The following is a 20,461-nucleotide window of genomic DNA, read 5'->3' on the forward strand; positions in this document are numbered from 1 at the left end:
GGCCCAGGGAGAAAAGTGCAGGGAGCCCGGAACAGTCTTGTTGGGGCGGCAGGGCCAGATGGATCTGCTGGCAGCAGGGCCCCGGGTGTCCTCCTCTGTCTCCCCTGAGGCCATAGGTCCTGGGGAGACCGGAGGGGACGCCGAGCAGGCGTGGGTATTGGGGCCCGGGTGGGAGCTTGCTTTCTGTCGGGGGGGGGGGGCACCCGGAGTTCGCTTTGCAGGACTTGTTTGGAAACCGCACAAGATGAAAGGAGTGGAAACCTTACCCACCTCAGCCCAGGCCGCCACTTTGTTCCACTGGAGATGTGGGGCCGAGCAGACCAGGGTCAGGGCGCCTTCTGCAGGACCCTGCAGGCCTCTCCCTAGAGAAGGCCGGTTACAGCCCATGGCCGCTGACTGTCCTTACACCCCCCATCCCTCCTCAACCCATCCAGGGCGGGCGCTCCGAGAACCACCCCAAAGAGCAGAGGGAGCAGATGAGGCAGCATGAAGGGCCAGCAGAGAGTGTTGTCAGGCCAGCCAGACAGGATTCCCACGCTGCAGTGCTGTGTGGCTCCTCCACCTTGGGGTCTGTTCACCCCCAGGAGGGGATGATTCTACCTCCTGGACTTGGGGGTTTCTAAAGACAGAATGGATGCAGGGCCCAGAGCGCCCGGCTCCTCCCCACACCTCCAGGGTCCCAGCCAGGGTTAGCAGCCCTTTCCCAAGATCACCCACCATTTCTTACTGCAGCATGTAAAAAATGCTCACAGAGGGGTGGGGTCACGCCTGGGTGGCTCAGTAGGTTAGGTGTCCGACTTCAGCCTAGGTCATGATCTCATCGTTCTGGAGTTCACGCCCCGCGTCGGGCTCTGTGCTGACAGCTCAGAGCCTGGAGCCTGCTTCAGATTTTGTGTCTCCCTCTTTCTCTGCCCCTCCTCCACTCACACTCTGTCTTTCTCTTTCAAAAATAAATAAACATTAAAAAGAGTTAAAAAAAAAAAAAAAGAAGAAATGCTCACTGGCTTTTGGAGGGGTGGTATGGGAGAAACTATCCTTGGAAACCAAGAAAGTATATGAGTTTGCGGGACTTCATGGGGGGCCATCAGTAGCTGTGATAAGGCACGCTCTCTGAAAATGCCACTGCCCTCCTGGTAATGGTAAGGTGGGCAGCAGGTGGTGGGGAGGTGGCCCCCACATTGCCACATCCAAGGACCCCTTTTGCTGTCCAGTCTTTATAAAGCCTTCCTGCGCCAGCTTGGAGTGGACCTGGCTGGGCTGTTGTAGCACAGGGCCTGTGCTGTCACCCTGCAGACCTCCTCCCCGTCTCTAAGCCTAGATAGTCGTGAAGCTCAAGTCCCAGCTCTGTCACTTCCTAGCTCAGGGCGGTGGACACGTTAACCTGACCTTTGGACCTCGGTTCCTTCATCTTAAAATGGGAATGACTGAGGATCGACAGTATGTGGAAATAGTGCATTTAAAGTGCTTCATATTCTGCCTGACTTTTGGTCATTAAATGTTGGCTGGTATATTATTGATTATTACTATTATTGGCTGGCTTATTTTATTACTGCTATTACTACTACAACTACCGCTGTTTCCCCTTGATTCTTAACTCCCTTGGCATATCTTATCTTTGTAGATATTATTACCGAATGTGAACACCTTTGTGAATTATATAGCCGACCCAATCCATTACACAATTTCTATAAATGATATAGAGGGGATAAGACTGTACAGTGGTAATATTAGTAGAAATAATAATAGCTATTTATGGAGTGTTTATTTTGATTTTCTTTTTTTTCTTTATTTTTTTAATGTTTATTTTGAGAGAGAGAGAAACAGAGGGGCGAGTGGGGGAGGGGCAGAGAGCGAGGGAGACACAGAATCTGAAGCAGGCTCCAGGCTCCCAGCTGACAGCACAGGGCCCGACGTGGGGTTGGAACTCACGGACCGTGAGATCGTGACCTGAGCTGCAGTCAGACGCTTAACCGACTGAGCCACCCAGGCGCCCCTGGAGTGCTTATTTTGAACCAGGCATTATTTGATGCTCTTGAAACGAATCCCAACAGCCCGATGAAGTAAGCAATGATTGCATCCCCATTTTACAGCTTAGGAAGCTGAGGTCCAGGGAGGTAAAGTCACTTGCCCAGGATTTCACAGCTGATGAGTGGCAAAAGCTGATAGTCACATGCAGGAAGCTGTGCTCCTGAGCCTGTATTCTTAACTCAGCCCCGTGCAGGACACCTGATGGGACCTTGCTGTATGGCTAATTTCCACTGTGACCTTGGGCAGTCACTTTACTTGTTTGGGACTCAGTTTTTCCACCTGCAAAATCATGAATTTTGGACTGTGTGTTTCGTGGCCTCCCTCTTTCCCTGCTGTCATTCCCCCCTGGCTCTCCCATCTCATCCCTGTCTTGGGGGTAAAAATCCACAACCCAGCAGAGCAGCTGGCTGGCCTACTGTCTGAAGGTGGCGGTAAGCGCGGTCCTCAGCCCCAGAGACCAGCAGCTGAAAGGCCCCTGAGGTGGACCCTGTGCAGGCGGCAGCGGTGGCCAGACCGCCCGTGATGTAATGACCGATTAGGAACTTCCTCTTGGAAGCCTGGCTTCCTCTAGGAGCCAAAGGTGCTGGAGCTGAGGTGGGGGGTGGGGAGGGGCGAGTGGGAGCGAATAAGAGGAAACTCCTGTCAGCTGGGCCCTGCTTTTGGAAAGAGTTCAGCAGAGAGGCTCGTTCTAAGCTGTTGACCATTAACATGGCCCCGTGCACATTCCTTCTCTGCTTTTACTGCCAGAGCCCAGTGGATAAAGGACGGGTCTCCCCCCTCCCTTAACAAAGGAAAAAAAAAAAAAAAAAAAAGAGCCTCTAATTAATGCCGCATCTCTGGATTCGCTGCAAAACCTGAAGCCATTTCTGCAGCTTAAAATGACAAAGGAAGGTTAAGTGGAAACTCCTTTTCCCCCCTTAAGTTTGATAACAAAAACTACTTATCTAATGGGCAAACAAGGCTTTTAAAGGGGTGTTAGGTTAACCAGATGCAGGGCCACGTAATTACTCCCAGGCCTGGGAGCCGTGGATGAAAAAGCTGCCGGTTGGACGGGAACTTGAAGCCACAGGCATGACATGGGACAGAAGAAAGGAGCTTTCCAGGAGGGCAGGAGGCCCCGGAGTGGCCCGTGACAAGGGGATTGGAAAAACCAGCCTCTGGGCTCTTCTCCGGCTCTGCCACCAACTTACTGGGTGACCCTAGGCGAGTCACTTCACGTCTCTGGGACTCTGAGTCTCCCTTCCCGGCTCTCAGTGGGGTCTGGGTCTGTCTGCCCTTGCTTTGTGCTCATTTGGGGTGTGGCTGGGTCTGTCCTTTCCGTCCAGCCCCGGGAGACGCAGCGAGGCTGCCGTGGCCCCACGCGGGTGTGAAGCAGTAGCAGCGGCTTTGAACATGGAGGAGGATGGGCGGCCCAGCCAGGCCTCTGGAGACCACGAGGACTCGGGGCCCAGCCTGCACATGCTCTGAGCCTTCCCCGTCTAGCTCTCTTCGAGTCTAAGGGACCAGAGGCTTGAATCTGGGCACATCTCTGGTTCCCTTCACAGGATGGCTAGGTCCAAGGCAGTTTGGCCAAAGGGAAGGGGGGGGATCACGAGGAAAACAAGCTGCACTGCGTGTGCTCAGGCTCTTGGACCGCGCAGCCCACGGGGGAGCACACAGGAACGCTCCTGCCCTGTGTTTTGACAGAATACTGCTGATTCGAAGAAGCTAAAGGCTTTTCTTGGGATTGCAGCTCTCCCCGCCTCCCCCAGGCTGCAGTCGGCGCTCCTGGTGCCCCAGCACCCCCACAAAATTACACGTTGGGCTCGCAGCACACTCACGGGGCAGAGAGGCCAAGGAGAAGGAATGCCAACCATTGGAGGGACTGGCTCCTGCGCAGGGGAGAGGGCCTGTGGCTGGCCGGCTCCTCCTGCCCACCACAGGCGGCCACCACCCTCTGGTGGCAGGAATGTAGGCACCGCTGAGGCCGGGCCGCCCCTGCCCGGTCTGGAAACACAGGGGCTGTCCCCTGGGCCACCACAGAGCCCTGCTGAGGCCGCTCCAGGACAGCCACAGAGAGCTGGCTGAGCAGCGCATTGCCACTCCCTGCCTTTTCTTTCAAGGCGTCATACCTACCACGAAATGCACAACTCTTCAGTGTACAGGCGATGACTTTTGACAGTGAGTACAGCCAAGTTCCCGTTGGACCGATCGAGATATGAAACATTTCCGTCATCCCAGAATGTTCCCCCATGCCCCTTCCCTGTCCTGGAGGTAAATCCCTGTTCTGATTTCTATCACCGGAGGTTAGTTGTCTACTCAAGAATGTGATATAAATAGAAACAAACAGCAGATCTTCTGTGTCTGGCTTCTCTCACTTAGCACAATACGCTTGAGATCCATCCACGGTGTTGTATGTTTCAGTAGTTTGTTCCTTTTGATTGGTGAGTCGTGTTCCATTGTATGGGTGTACCTTATTGTTGTGTATCCCTTATCCTAGTCTGTTTGGGCTGCCGTAACAGAAATCCCACAGCCTGAGTGGCTTGAACCACACACGTGTATTTTTTACGGGTCCTGAGGCCGGGGAGTCCAAGATCAAGGCACTGGTAGTTTTGGAGTCTACTGAGGGCCCAAGTCCTGGTTCACAGATGGATGTATTCTCGCTCTGTCCTCAGAAGGGCAAAAGGGGTGAGGGAGCTCTCCTGGGTCTCTCTTGTAATGGCACTAATCCCACTTATTCATGAGGGTTCTACCCTCATGATCTAATCACCCCCAAAGGCCTCGCCTTCAAACATCATCACACTGGGGGTTAGGATTTCAATACATGAATTTGGGGGTTCACAAATATTCAGCCCATGACATCCATTCTCCTGTTGATGGACGACTGAGCTATTTGCCAAGTTGGGATGACTGCAAGTAGAATTGCTGTGAACATTCACTAAATTGCAGCAATTTTCATCGAGCTCATCGTTCAGATGGGAGGCCTGAGGCCAGGAGAAGGAAGATGAGCTGCCTGATACAGGCCTGAAGCCTGGACCCTGACACGCTCCCCCCACAGCCTGGGGCCACTCTGCCAGGTCTGCCCCAGGCATAGTGCCAGACCCAGACCGTGTCCCTCCTCTCCTCCTCCCCTGAGAGCCCTCCCAGCTGGGACCCAGAGTCTGGCTGGGAACTAGGCCAGGCCCCGAGCAGGGGGTAGCGAGCAGGAGTTTCGGTCAGAGCGCGGTCATCTTTGATGTTGTTCACTCGGGTCTGACTCCCTGGTATTTATTTGCAATTAAGGAGCTGGTTCCTAATTAGGTTGATGGCGGGACCACAGCCTTGGAGCCACGAGGAGAAAAAGATCTTCTGCAAAAGACTGTCCCCTTGCGCCCTGAGAGGCAGCCCTATGGAGGATGAGAAGCGTGGCGGTGGGGTGGGGCCCCATCACTGTGGGAAGGGCAGAGGTTTGGGGGGCCTGGCGTCTTGCTGGCAGAGAACACGTCAGCTCGTGTCGGTCCCGCTGCATGAGACCCAAATCCGTGTGTGTGTGTGTGTGTGTGTGTGTGTGTGTGTGTGTGTGTGTGTACAGAGCCGTAGCGGCACTCGCCTTTGTTCTAGACATTCAGTCATTCCTTGCTCCATTTGTCATTCCTCTGCATATGAGGCACCTCTCTTTACCCTTGGGTTCTAGGCTGGGAGCTAAACCTTCACACCAGTACAGTGCTCTACACTCTGTGAGGGGCATTGCCATCTGCTCTCCTATCGTAACCTCCCGTGGTGGTGACCCGGGGTCATGACCCCTGGCACCCCTAAGGAGCCCTGGCCTTTGAAGGGTTAGCACCAGTGCTGGGGCCAATAAACAGACAGCTACTTCTTTCTGCACCCACCCAATTGATCTGCTGCTGGAGTTTCCAGAAAAGTCCAAAGATGGACTTAGGGTTTACGAAGAAGCCCATTTTACAAGTGGGGAGACTGAGGCTTGGGGACACAGCAGTTTGTCCATGGCCACAGTCAGTGGTAAGAGCCTTGGGTCTGTCTCACTTTGAAACCCTTTGGCTCATGGGACAAGCATTAGATTAGAATTCTGGAGTCTCAGGTTTGGGTCCCAGTTCTGCTACCTGCTGCTGTGTGTGTGTGTGTGTGTGTGTGTGTGTGTGTGTGTGTGTGTGTGTGTGTGTGTGTGTGTGTGTATGAGTCACCCTGTACCCCCCGGGGTGCCATCTTTGGGGCACAAGGACATTCAGTTCAATTAGTGGTTCCCAGAAGCCAGTCTTAGGACTACATTTTCATTGGTCCATGATGAAAAAAATAAGAAAATTTCTTATACTCTAATCATATTAATTTTTACATTTCTGATTTAGGTCCTATCTATTTTATCAGTATCAGATTATACTTTCTTTTGTGCTAGTGGTAGTAGATGGTCTTGGGGTAAGTTTATTTATTTATTTTGAGAGAGACATAGACAGCACGAGTAGGTGAGGGGCAAAAAAGAGAGGCAGAGAGAGAATCCCAAGTGGGCACCGCAGTGTCAGCACAGAGCCTGATGTGGGGCTCAAACTCACAAAATCGTGAGGTCATGACCTGAGCCGAAACCAAGAGTCGGACACTTAGCTGACTGAGCCACCCAGCCACCCTAGTCTTGGGGTTTTTAATAAGTCTGCACATGACAAAATAAAACAGTAGGAACCCCGTACATTCACAATCCCTCTGTTAAGCAATGTATTGACTTGTGAAAGTCTAGACCAGCCAGGGGCCCTGACCAACAGCACAGACACCTGCTCAGGCATAGGGAGTGGCTGCATTGAAGACTGTAGGTTACATGGGAGGGAGAGATCAGAGAGGGCTTCTTGGAGGCAGCAGTCCATCTCCTGGAACTTGGAAAACTTGGCCAGGAGTGTTACCCAGCCTGCACAACAAGAGAGACTGCCGGAGGTGAGGCCCGACCCAGGCACTGTCCCTGAGCCAGACGGTTGGGGCAGGCTAGGGCCTAGGGCAGCTCTGTGGGGTTCATCCCCCAAGCACAGGATCCTATCCCCCTGAGGAGTGCTGGAGCAAGGCTGGGTATTGATGAGGTGGGGGTAACTATGAGGGGCATTTGGTTTGGCTGGGGTGGGAGGAGCTGAGAAAGGGGGCAGGAAATGCTCCCCCCACCTGTTCCATTGCTCTCAATCTCCCCCCTCAACACACACACACACACACACACACACACACAGACATACACACATGTACACACACACACACATTCTGACTGTCAAACTGCTCCCTTGCCTTTTACAATGGAGTGGCTACACCCTGGGGCAGAGCCGCCACTTTATGACTGGGTGGCCTCTGAGCCTTATCTGTAAAGGTGGGGGGGAAAGCAGTAACCCTCACTCAGTGAGGTGTTTCATTTGTGGGCCGGGGAGTGACTCACCAGCTAAACACCTCCAAGACTCAGACCATGAGAGCAGCCTGGTTACAAACAGGGAAACTAAGGCTTAGAAAAGGGAAGGGACTTGTTTAGTGCGTGGGTTTCAGTGGGGAGTCTGCCCGGAGCGTGGCCTGGCACAGATGCTGGCTCTGGCACTCACTCATGTGTATTCTTGACCAGTTAACGGCACCTCTCTGGGCCTCAGTTTCCTTGCCTGTGAAATGGGGTGGGACCAGGAGTGAACCGAGGCTGTTGTGAAGAGGGCGCCTAGCTCATGAAAGGCCTTTGGTGATGTGTGTTGCTCGTCCTGTCACCCAACACTCCCCAGGCACAGAGCCTTTGCTCCCCCACCTCTGTGTCCAGTGCACCCCAGGCGCTGTCGTTGGTCGTGAGAAGCCCGGTGCTGGGGTTTCGTGGCCAGGCTGGGACAGCACTGCTTTCCTGGCTCTTGGGAACTCCCCAGACCTGCGCCAGATGGATGGGCGGAGAGATGGTCCGTGGCTTGGAGTGTTCCTGACTGTCCACCTGCTGGGACTGGCCTAGTGCCTGCCCTGTGGCACCACAGGCTAGAGCTGTTTCTCTACCTGCTGGCCAAGGGGTAAAGCACTTGAGGGCAAAGATCAGGGTCTCTTCTCCCCCCACCCCACCTCCCATCAGCCTGCAAAAACCAGGAAAGGCCTGGATGGAGACTATGAGGCAAATCAATACATTCTCAGGGAGTGGCCTGGGGACCCATGTCTGGGACCTTAACACCAGGCAGAGGGTGAGGGGCACGCCCTTTGGGGCTCTGCCCAGCTCATGGCCTCAGCAGAGTTGGCAGCCTGCAGGAGGCCTCTCGGGTAGACAGCTTCCTGCTAGGTGGCTAGGCAGGCCTCCCAGCGCATAAGAGGTTGTGAGGGGCCCTGTCACCCTGCTGCTCTGGGGCTTCTAGGCGGGGCTGAGCCGAAGGCAGACAGAGCTGACCTCACCCCGGCTCCTGAATGAAGTTGTTAGCAGTGTTTTCTTCCTCGGCTTTGGTTGGACTTTGATCAGTTTCTCGTGGAGGAGCCATGCCATAAAGCACCTTGCTGCGTTCCCGTCACATTCTCAGGAGAACTTTCTCCCCTCTGTGCATAAGCCCCATCCAAGGGGTATGTGGGAACGTGTCACATCACGGGGCAGCCATGGATGCCCACCTGCTACTCAGAGCTCTGAGCTCAAAGGAAAGACCAGATGTCAAAAGACTTCGGAATCTGAGAAGCTGGCCACACACAGCAGCAAAGACGGGGCTGCCCTTCAAGACGGGCCCTGGCCTCTGGGTGGTCTTAGGTCTGGTATCAGGAAATTGCTCATCCAGACATGCAGAAATGTTTCAAGCTGCAGGGGAAAGGGATCTCAGTCACCCAGGCCACCCCTTTGCTATCCATGGGGAAACTGAGGCCCAGAGAGGAGCAACACACATCTTCAAGAGCTGGCGAACTCTGGAGCCCTTGTGGGGCAATTTTCTTTAATACTTAGAGACCTCAGCTTCTCTTTCTCACAGAAGGGGCTGCAGTTCTGGTGAAAATCTGCACTTCCTGCCAAGAGAGCCACCTCGAGGGGTGGGGGATAGGAGTGACTGGGAGACTAGGCCTCATGCTCAAGACCAAGGCTGGGAACATTCTGGGGGTTGGAAGGGATTCTGGGGGCCCACTCCCCTACCCCATCATGCCTTGCTATGCCTGAGTCCCCTTCAAGTGGGGAAATGTCCCCTGATGACTTAACCCCACTCTTTTCAGGTTGAGGCTTACACTGGCCGGGTTCAGATCCTGGCTGGGCCACTCACTAGCTCTGTGGCCTTTGGGCAGGCAGCTGGTGTCTTGGATCCTCATCCGTAAAATGAGGAGAAGGTGGTCTCCTCACAGAGGGATTAGGACCCAGTGAGGTCAGACAGGGTCAGAAATGCAGCACCTGGAACATTGTAGGTGCTCCGTGTTCAGCCCTTCCTTTGGGTGTGGGAGGACTGTCCATCCCCTGCTAGCTGGAGCTTGGAAAAGTCTACAGGGCAGGGGCCGAGTGTGGTTCATGTTTGTGTAGCCTTAGCACCGAGCACACAGTAGGCGCCTTGCCTTCTGCGTAGGCTCGTAACCTTTGTTTTCCCCTTTTGCGCCTGTAGGGGGCCGTTCTGCTGTGAGTTACGTTTCTTGAGGACAAGTTGGCAGGCGGTCGGTGCCCGCATGTCTGTTGAATGCTGCAAACCGACCCCCCCGGTCCAGGCAGCAGTGCTGCGTCCCCCTCCCCCCTCCTTAACGCTCCCCCTGCCCTGTGCTTGCCCCGCAGACGCCAGCATGTCTCCGGATGCCACCAAGCCCAGCCACTGGTGTAGCGTGGCCTACTGGGAGCACCGGACGCGTGTGGGCCGCCTCTACGCGGTGTACGACCAGGCCGTGAGCATCTTCTACGACCTACCTCAGGGCAGCGGCTTCTGCCTGGGCCAGCTCAACCTGGAGCAGCGCAGCGAGTCGGTGCGGCGCACGCGCAGCAAGATCGGCTTCGGCATCCTGCTCAGCAAGGAGCCCGACGGCGTGTGGGCCTACAACCGCGGCGAGCACCCCATCTTCGTCAACTCCCCCACGCTCGACGCGCCCGGTGGCCGCGCCCTCGTGGTGCGCAAAGTGCCGCCCGGCTACTCCATCAAGGTGTTCGACTTCGAGCGCTCGGGCCTGCTCCAGCAGGGGCCCGAGCCCGACGCCGCCGACGGCCCCTACGACCCCAACAGCGTCCGCATCAGCTTCGCCAAGGGCTGGGGGCCCTGCTACTCGCGGCAGTTCATCACCTCCTGCCCCTGCTGGCTGGAGGTCCTCCTCAACAACCACAGATAGCGGCGGCCGCCTGCCCCGCCGCCCAGAGACACAACCCGCCCCCCTACAGCCGACCACGGACGAGACCCCCCCCCAATATCATCTACCTAGATTTAATATAAAGTTTTATATATTATATGGAAATATATATTATACTTGTAATTATGGAGTCATTTTTACAATGTAATTATTTATGTATGGTGCAATGTGTGTATATGGACAAAACAAGAAAGACGCACTTTGGCTTATAATTCTTTCAATACAAATATATTTTCTTTCTTTCCTCCTTCCTCCTCTTCTTTATTATTTTATTTTATTTTATTTTTTAAGAAAATGATACAGCAGAGCTAGGTGGAGAAGCCTGGGTTTGGCGTATGGTTTTTGAAATATTAATGCCCAGGCAAAAAGCTAATACCAGTCACTCGTTGATAATAAAGTATTCACATTATAGTTTTTTTTTTTTTTTTTTTTTTAATGTTTTCTTTCTAACAGCGAGGGACATGCAGGGCTTCGGTGGGTTTCTGGCCCATCCAGCGCACTGAAACTTGATTTCAGTCTTTTACCAGATAAAGACTAGAGGGGCTAAACTGACAAGGGAGGAGGGGCATATGTTTACTGTTAAGGCCAGAGAAGGTTCTGGTGTTCCCTCCTGCCCGTGGCTTCGGTGTGTCCACAGGATGGGGGGAAGGGAGGGTACATGGCCGTCCATCCTGGATAAACTCTCCCAGTCTGATGGAGGAGGCTCAGGTCCATGCCTCCCATCTCTGAACTGTGCACAAGCTAGAAGACACTGATTCTCAGCACTGTGGGGAAGTGGCCTGAGGAAGAAAGACAGACAGTGGGCCTCAGGCCCACCTACCACCTTGGGAAACCCACCTGAGCCCCAGGGTGAAGCTCCTTTTAGGACCTCCCACCCCTCACCAAAGAGCTCAGAGCTAGGCCATCTGGGGTTGTATTTATGATTCATGCAAAGGCAGGTTGTTTCTCTCTGCTCTATAAAAGGGAAAAGTTGAGGTTCGGGAAGGGCAAATGACTAGCTCATGACAGATCAGGGTTAAAAGTCACATTTAATTGTAGGACCAGAGCCATATTAAATCCGTTTTCTCTCTTGAGAAAACTCAAGAAAAGAAGGCTTCCTTGGCCAGATAACTAAGGGGAATGTTACATTGTATATCTTCTTTCTTGGAGATTTACATTAGCATATTAAATGCTCTGAGAAGTCGTGTGTATTATCCATTGCTGCGTAATAAATTATCCTAAAACGTAGCAGCTTGAAACTAACGTTTCTTATCTCTCGCAGTTTCTGTGTTTCAAGAATGCAGGAGCGACTCAGCTGGGTGGTTCTGGTTCAGGGTCTCGTGAGGTTGTAGTCAAGCTGTCGGCCAGGGCTGCAGTCATCTGAGGCTTGTCTAGAGTGGGCCGACCCACTTCCAAGCTCACTCACGTGGCTGTTGGCTGCAGGCCTCGGTTCCTCACCACACAGGCCTCTCCACCGGGCTACTCGTGACGTGGCTTCCCCCATAGCAAAGGATCCAGATGAGGGAGAGAACATGCGCGAAGCTCTCATCCTTGCTCACCATATCTCGGAAGTGATCTGCAATCACTTCGCCACGTTCTACGGATCACACGAACCATTCTTGCTAACGATGTGGGAGGGACAGCATGAGAATCTGGATGTCAGGAGGTGGGGATCATGGCCACCATATCCTCTAAGAAATAGACCATTGTGCTTTGTTTCCCAAAGTTATTTACCAATGGACTCTCCCCACCCCTGCTAATCCTGTCCCTGTGGCAGGGCATACTGGCACCATTGTCAGGTGCTGGACACACCAGGGCACCCCACCCTGAAGCCCTGCCCTGAAGATGCCCATCGGGATGCTGGTCTTACTGGGTATTGGTGTGGGGTGAGTGTGGGGGTCACTTTGGGCTCAGGCAGTTAGCGGAGTGCCAGATGGAATAAGGAGCCACTTTTGTGGGCATGTTATGGCTCTGGTCCTCACAGGCAAGCCACAGGTTGGGGGTGGCGGAGGGGACAGGAGCAGAGGGGAGACACCATGGGAGTGGCAGAAACCAAGAGGCATCCGTTGCATGGAACCCCTAGAAGTCAGCAGAAGGGTAAGCTTCAGACCCTCGTGCTCTGCAGCCAGAGTGCCTGAGTTCAAATTCTGTGTCTGCCATTACAGGATACACCAGAGACTTCTCAATGTGCCCTGGTATTATTACCATAAGGTGGTATGAGATGGAGATAAAAATTGTTCCTACCTGAGAAGTAGGTTTGGGAGAAATCAGGACATCACACAGTTCCTGGCCCATCATCAGTGCGTATCAGCTATTGGGACTGGAAAGGGAGGCTGGGGCCCTCAGATGTCAGGACGAGGAGCTGGGGTGGCTTTTGGGGGGCGGGGGAAGGAGCTGGTTTCTGTGTGGGCCGGGGAGGTGGTCAGTGCAGGCCTTCAGGAAGCTCTTTGTAGGGACTTCCCAGTGGGAGGAATGCGCAGGCTGCAGGCAGGAGCGAGTGGGCCGAGCCCTGGCTCCCCAGCTACTCGTGTTCACCAAAGCCAGTCTCTCAAGAGGGGCTCTTTGCTCTCAGAGGAAGCAGCCAGTCACCCCGCAGTGCCTGGGGGTGGAAGTTATGATCACAGTCCCCCTTCATCAGGGAGCAGGAGGCACAGGGGATCGACACTCCTTTTTCATAGATGAGGAAACTGAGGCCCAGAGCAGGGAAGTGTTTACCTCAATCCTATGTAACCATGGATGTTTGGATATGACCTGGGTCGCCTACTTCCCCCCACAGGGTGTATTCTGTGCGGACCGGCAAGGGACATCCTTTTGCCATCTTCCAGATTCTCGGGGTCCCCGCGGAGGCAGATGGCATCAATTCTGGAGTTAAGCCTCATAGGCTGTGCTTTCTCCTGGTCCCCCTCTAGCCCAGGTCCTTTCATTCCCTGTTGCCACTCTCGGGCCTGCGCCCATGTCCCCCTGCCGCCCTGTACCGTCCAGGCGTTGGTCCTCCTCTCGAGCATTTTCAAGCAGTCACTGTTTGCCAGCCCTTGCTACACGCAAACAATTGTTTACACACCTCGAGTCCAAGAGAACCCCTGCAGCGACGGTCTCAATTGTTGCCCCTTTTCAGATGGAGAAACCAGGCTTACACCTGTGTGCCCCTTTGTCCGAGGTCCCTGGGGGAAGGAACAAGCCCTCTGTGTTGGATGCCAGCTGGGGGCTCCCCCTGGGTGCCGGTTGTGATTGGCTTTGTGGAGGTGGGCCTGTCCCTCGGGGATAGTCTGCCAGCATGAGGGCTGAGTCCTGGGGCCCCGGGGCTTCAACCCTACGGCTGTCTTGCTCCCAGGCCTGCCCCCCTCCTGAGGTTCTTGGGTGGCTTCGAGTGTCAGGGAGAGGCCCTGTAGCGGCTGTTCTTCATGGGGGTCTGAGACTCCCGTGCCAGCCCCTTGGTTCACAGGTGGGGAAACCGAGTCCCAGACAGAAGAGACTGAGTGGCCGAGGTCACGAAGTGGCAGCAGGACCTGCCACCCTCCCCCCTCTCCCAGTCACGGTACTCGGGACTCGCAATAACTCTGCGGTTTCCCCCAGACCACCCAGGGATCCAGTGACTCAGGCTCCAAAGGAGACACTTTCTAAACAAGGCTGGGTCTCTGGAGAGTGTGGTGGGAGCCTGGTCCCTGCAGGCCCTGGGAAACGGGGTGGGTGGGGCTCACTGCCTCCCAACCCAAGCTCAGGCCTGGAAGGGGGTGGGGGGGGGGATTTCCTGCAATGACTAGGCTTTTGGAGGAGGGTGGGTCCCTCCACTGCCCCCTCCCCCCATCTCCAGTCCCACCCCTGCCTTAGCCTCTAGGAGTGTCTGGGGGTGTGGCGGTGTGGGGGTGGAGGGGTTGATCTAGGAGTGAGAGAAGCACAACTGGGGGGGGGGGGGCGGGCCTGGAGATCTTGTTTCACGCTTCAGGTGACAAAACCCAAGGCCCAGAGAAGGGTGTGAGTAGTCTGAGGTCACACAGCAAATTCAGGGCAGAGCTGACCCTACACCTCCAGTTTCAGGACTCCTGGTCTAACTGTTCCCTCTGAGTTCAGGCAGATTCCGTCAACGCTCTGGAGAGCATTGACACACTTCTGCTCCCCTCCGAGAACTCATGCCCTCTTACCCCTGTCCCGGGAGCTCCCGTTCCCTGCCCCCCACCCCCGTAGTTCAGGAGGCTTAGTGGCTGTAGCTGTCTTGCTATAATCCTGACTCTGCCGCCTACCAGTTATGTGCGTTGAGGCAAGTTACTTAACCTCCCAGTGCCTCAGTTTCCCCATCTGAATACTAATGAGTATTCACCTCCTAGAGTCGTTGGGAGGATATAGGAATGAGTGCATGTTGGGCACTCAGAACCGACGGGTATTAAGCTCTTGGCAGGTGTACTCACAAACTATACTCACTAGTATAATTTGCGGGCTGGAAGGTAGCTCAGGTTGGTAAGAAAAGCTTTGGTTGGGGACTGAGCAAGTGTTAAGAACTCAAATCCAGAGTCCTTAACTTGCTGTTGGCATTGGGCAACCAGTCACCTGACCTGTGTGAACCTCTGTTTCTTCAGTGAGAAAGGAAATCCGTGATCCGCCGGGACATTTGTAGTCGGGGCCACCAGTGTGTCCCCTGGCCAGCTGCTGTGGCCTCTTAACTGGGCCTCCAACCTACTCTCTACCCAGAGTGATGCTGTGCACCCGAATCTGGCAGTGCCCCCCCTCCGCAGGACGGTGACCCCTCTGATGACTCCCTGTACCCTCAGGACAGAGAATTCCCTCTTCGAGTGGCCTGGGAGGCCTTGAGGGAATCTGCCCTCCCCCCATCTCTACCTGGCCAGCCCCTTCAAACAGCACACTCCAGACCTCTCTCTTTCTCCTGGGCCTTCGCCCAAGCTGTCTCCTCCTCCTGACCATGACCCAGTCTGCCCAGTCCAAGCTCTGGCCACACGGCTGACCCTTTTCTCTTTCCCGGAGTCTCCTGGAAGCCAGAGATGTCTCATTTCCCATTTGCCCCCATGGCCCTGAGTCAGCCCAATGCCGGGCACAGAGGACAGATGGACTCCCCGGGTGTTTGTGGAATAAAAGGGTCACAGAGGTAATGGATGTGGGCGTGTTTTACAAACTCCAAAGGACCAAGTGGGTATCCAGAGGGGTGTGTGTTTATTATTATCACGTGTCTCCATGACAACTCCAGCTGGCTTCTCCTTACAGGCCCCTGAGAACCCTCACTCCCTCCCTTATCCTGAGGCCCCACGTTCTGGGGGCTAATGTCCTGCAGCCTTATTCTACCCTCTCCAGGGTGTGGTATAAAATTCCTGGTTTGGGGGCAACCCTTTGATGGCTCAGAATGTAGACTCAAAGAACATCTAAGCTGGAAAGCCCCTTCGAGTGCATCTAGTTCCATCACTATTACAGAACTGAGACCCAGAGAGGGGCAGGGCGCTAACCAGGGTCACACTGCAAGACCGTGGCCGACGGGGGCCAAAACCCCTGACTTGGAGCTCCTTCCAGAGCTGGCCCCTCTGCGATGCTGCAGTTGAGAGGCAAGAACGGTAGAGGTACAGATCGGGGGTTTTGTTGTTGTCGTTGTTTTAAATTTTTTTTAATGTTTATTTATTTTTGAGAGAGAGACAGACAGAGTGCAAGCAGGGGAAGGGCAGAGAGAGAAGGAGACACAGAATCCGAAGCGGGCTCCAGGCTCCGAGCTGTCAGCCCAGAGCCCGACGCGGGGCTTGAAACCATGAACCATGAGATCATGACCTGAGCCAGAGTCAGACGCTTAACAGACCGAGCCACCCAGGCGCCCCGGGGTTTTATTTGTTTTTGACTGTGGAAAAATATAGATAGCATAAAACTGACTAGTTTAACCGTAACATAAAATTTGCCATTTTAATCATTTTTAGGCGTTCAGTGCTGCGGCATTGAGTGTATTCTCATTGAGGTGTTCCCTATGCTTTTCAATAAAAGGCAAATGAAGACTAAGTTTTAAAATTCTCCACCCTGGGATTTTGAGGCCTTTGCTGGCTTCTGGCAGACAGATTACCCAGAGGAAGCTGTGTGCCACCTTGGCCCAGTCCGGGGAGTCTGCCGAAGGAAGGTGCTGGGGAAGGAGCTGTGCAGTCTAGGCTGACCATCACCAGGGATATGGACTAGAATTGCCTCGCCAGCCTTGCTGACTGTTTCCAGAGCAGCTCATGGTGAAGTTAGTGGAGTGTAGATAAAAGCCTTAGAATTTCTGAATGTGAGACCAGGAGCCCATGGGCTAAGCGGAGGAGATAGATTTCTTTTTTAATTCTTTTTAATGTTTACTTATTTTTGAGAGAGACAGAGCGTGAGCAGAGGAGGGGCAGAGAGAGAGGGAGACACAGAATCCGAAGCAGGCTCCAAGCTCTGGGCTGTCTGCACAGAGCCCGACGAGGGCTCAAACTCACGAACCTGAGCCGAAGTCAGTCGCTTAACGGACTAAGACACCCAGGTGTCCCAATAGATGTTTGTTTTTTTTTTTTTAATTTTTTTTAACGTTTATTTATTTTTGAGACAGAGAGAGACAGAGCATGAACGGGGGAGGGTCAGAGAGAGAGGGAGACACAGAATCGGAAACAGGCTCCAGGCTCTGAGCTGTCAGCACAGAGCCCGACGCGGGGCTCGAACTCACGGACCGCGAGATCATGACCTGAGCTGAAGTCAGACACTTAACCGACTGAGCCACCCAGGCACCCCCCAATAGATGGTTTTTAATGTGACCTCCCTGGACTGGAGGAGACCTGGCTGAGTGATACTGTGAGGGGGCCCCCTCTCTCTTTGGGCCTCAGTTTCCCTTCGAAAAGCAAAGGTCTAAACTAGATGGCTTGATGGTGCTTCCAGAGAGCTCCTTCTGCTCATCCCTCAAAATCTTATGTCCCAAGAGAGGCAGTTGGGGCGGACTTTCAGACTGGACCCGCTAAAAGGAGCGGGGACGGTCGCTAGTAACAGAACACTTATTTTGTTTGGTAACAGTGACAATAATTTTATTATTTACCGAGGGATATGCTGTGTACTATGCACTTTGTATCATCTCTTCCAGTCCTTATCCTTATTTTATAGATGAGGCTCAGAGAAGTTAAGTAAGTTGCCCAAGGTCACACAACTAGTAAGAATCAGAGCTAGGATTCCCACCTTGATCTCTCTGGTTCCGGAGCTGGTGTTCCTACCCCTGGCCCTGCTGGTGGCACAACTTCTGAACTTGACTTTCCACGATGCAGGCTTTCAAGGCAACTGCTGGGGCTCCAGGCCGAGCTCTGCCTCCAGCCGAGTGACCTCGGGCAAGGCACTCAAAGACTCTGAGCCTGTTTCTTCATTTCTTAGAATGGACCTAAGAATAGTACCCACCTTACAGGTTAGGGAGATTGAAAAATAAGTTTATATTTGTGAAGCAGTTAGAACAGGGCCTGCTTGTCGTGACATTTAGCATTTGTTGGATGTTTAAAACGTTACGTTTGTCGCCAGCTTTTTGTGTGTGTGTGTCAGTTTTGTCCGAACCAGCAAATTGGAAATGTTTATTTTTCAGGGTTTCGCTATTTCTCATCATCAAGCAAGGAACAAAACGTAGCTTTAGGAATGCCGAGAAAACACACGTGCGAGCTCAACACTGCGTGCATGCCCACAGCCCGATATGCACTTTCCTTATTGTTTTAGCAAAAACACGTCTATGCATGATCTTTTGTAGAGGAGAGAAAACAAGGCTCTTCCATGGGTCGTTCAGTGTTGGCCAAGTTCCTTACATTGTCTCAAACGGGCAGGATTTGGGTGTTTTCTAAGTACGTGTATAGGACGTGGACCCTTTGGAAATGGTGACCCCACCTCACTCCTTGTTTCCTTTCCTTCTCTACCCATGGAGCCGGGACCGTTCCCTTCCCAGCCCTAACAGCAGCTGTTTTGACTCGTTAAGAATCCTCTGCTTTGTGCTGCCCCAAACATAATGTCAGCTTACATCAAAAACCACATCAGATCCCCAGAAAGCCAAGCGACTCCGGGTCTGCCTTGGTGACAGGCCTTGGCTGGCTCCTAGGCTCTCCTCACTCTGGGGCTCTAGGGGGCTGAGGTCTGACCCCTGGGGCCACTTGGCCTCATCTGGGCCCAGAGTCCAGGATCTCTGCCATGTCCCAGCCATGCTGAAAAGTGTCCCTGCCATGGCTTGCAGGGAAGAAGAACCAGCTTGAGCCACACAGGGTTTTAAGTTGAGGACTTGTCAGCTCGCATATTTGGAATCCCATTCTGTCTGAGTCCGGGCCTGGAGAGTCCCAGGGGTGCTCCGCTAGGGGAGGGCTGTGGCTGGCCTGGCTCCAGTCCGAGCAGGCAGTGTCAGTAGACATCTTCTGACAGTTTCTAGGCCTTGGGGGTGGGCTCCCAAGTGACCAGAAGAAGCCACAGGCCTTTGAAGTAAGGCTGCTCTTGAATTTGCCAAGTTGGGGAAGGAGGAGAGGCTTGGGATCCGAGGCCCACAGAGCCACCGAAGACCGTCTTTAAACATAGACATTTCGCCACCTTCTCCATCCATAAAGCCTTACGCCAGAGGTGCTGCTGTTGAGGATGGAGGGCCAGCTTTGGAGAGATGTGAAAGCCTCTTGACAGAAGTTTAAATCCGCTTCCACCATCCTCCAATCTCCGTGAACTTGGGCGTTTCGCGTGTTTCCTCTGGGCTTTGGTTTTCTTATACGTGAAATGCAGACGGCATCCTCTACCGCGTGGGGACCCAAACAGGAAGCGCGTAGCGTTGCGAGATAGTTCTCCATGGGACTCTCCGAGAATCGTGCACTCAAAGGCACCGACGGCCTTTGTTCTAGATTATCTCCTCAAGGACGTACGTTAGGCAACAGCCTTACAAGATGCCCCTTTGTGCAAAGGGCAGGTATGTTGACTGCCCACTGTAATAAAAGTTCGGGGTTCCCGAAGCTCAGGGTTCCTCCCCATAAAGCACCCCACTGAGCTTGCGGGCGTCACCTTCTCTCTTTGCACAAGGAAACCAAGGCATGATGTGCCACGAGTAATAGCAGCCCGTAGTCTCTGACTCCGGAATCTTGGGTCCTCTGCCGGCAAGCCAACACGTTAGGTGGCGAAGAGGGTAAAATCTTAGATCCTCACGGTTCTTGACACTGATGATGGGGGTGGAGGGTGCTGGAAGAGGAAAGATGGGGACTTCGCAAGACACTTCATGGGATTCTGAGACAAGTCCATGAAAATCGGGAGCAAATACGTTGACCAGATTGTATGGCCAAGTGGGCAATAAATGACCCTCTATTTTATTGCCTTTTGATGAGGAGGAATTGGGGGCGTTTGCAGGCTGAGCACTGGGAAGAGGTGCAGAGAGTGGCCCAAACCGTGCCCTGGATGCGGCCGACTCTTCTCCGGCTGGTGGGACCTCCTTACGAGTCACTGGCCAGTCTCACTTCCCCCCATGGGAACAGCCAGGGTGGTTGGGGGTGGGGGGTGGAGAGGAGCTGCTGTCTTTCAGATGGTGGCTACGGATGGGCACTCACACCGGGCGCAGGTCGGGGGACGTCCACGATGGCTGTGAGCAGAAACCACAGGGATTCTTAGAACTTTGGCTGGCTCACTTGGAGACGAGAGGGTGGGCACGTCACGCTGGCTAAGGGAACATGAGATTCGGCCCCTCCCTCGGTCCTTCGTGCCCACTGCAGATCCATTCAGACAACAACAAAAGGTCGTCCTGCTGCCTTAACGGGATTTTGACCTTGGGGAAATGGCCCCAAGACAAACGCCCAGAGGAAACCAAAGGTGAAGAATGGACTTGTATTAGGGCTCCGAGGCTGGGTTTGTCCAGGTGGGGTCCACTGTTAGAACCTTGGTGCCAGCTCTGCAGAACGCAAAATGGGCACCGTCCCCAGCCCAGTGGGCGGAAGTCAAGACTGTTCTCGAAGCTCCAGCCCTGACAGGCTGGTAGATTGAAGACACCCTCCGTGGGGTCACAAACTGTGGGAGCTACTGATGGAGCCCTGTGGGTCACTCCCGTAGATGCCCACCGTGAGGGCGTGTTTTCTGCTGCCACTGACCGCGTGCCTGCCCTGTCCAGACTGCCCCCCACTGCTGCCTGGACCGATCATCCTACAACGTGTGGCTAGACTCCTACCCCCCGAGACCTGTACAAGTAAGGAACTCTTTTTTCCTTTCTTTTTTAACTTTTGACCGTTCTATTATTTATTTTCGAGAGAGACAGAGTGCAAGCCGG

The 20,461-nt window shown here is 53.8% G+C and overlaps 1 protein-coding gene across 1 annotated transcript in view; it reads left to right on the plus strand.

Moving 5' to 3' along the window:
* Positions 1-11,484, plus strand: part of SMAD6 (SMAD family member 6) — a 77,662-nt gene extending 66,178 nt beyond the window's left edge. Inside the window, exon 4 of the mRNA XM_086711016.1 lies at positions 9,698-11,484. Coding sequence (XP_086567142.1) covers positions 9,698-10,239 — 542 coding nt within the window. The 3' untranslated portion in view covers positions 10,240-11,484. The remainder of the gene's footprint in view (positions 1-9,697) is intronic.
* The last annotated feature ends 8,977 nt before the right edge of the window (positions 11,485-20,461 follow it).

This window comes from Puma concolor, chromosome B3 (genome assembly GCF_028749965.1).
Source record: "Puma concolor isolate L17-30 chromosome B3, mPumCon1.1.hap2, whole genome shotgun sequence".
Lineage (NCBI taxonomy): Eukaryota > Metazoa > Chordata > Mammalia > Carnivora > Felidae > Puma > Puma concolor.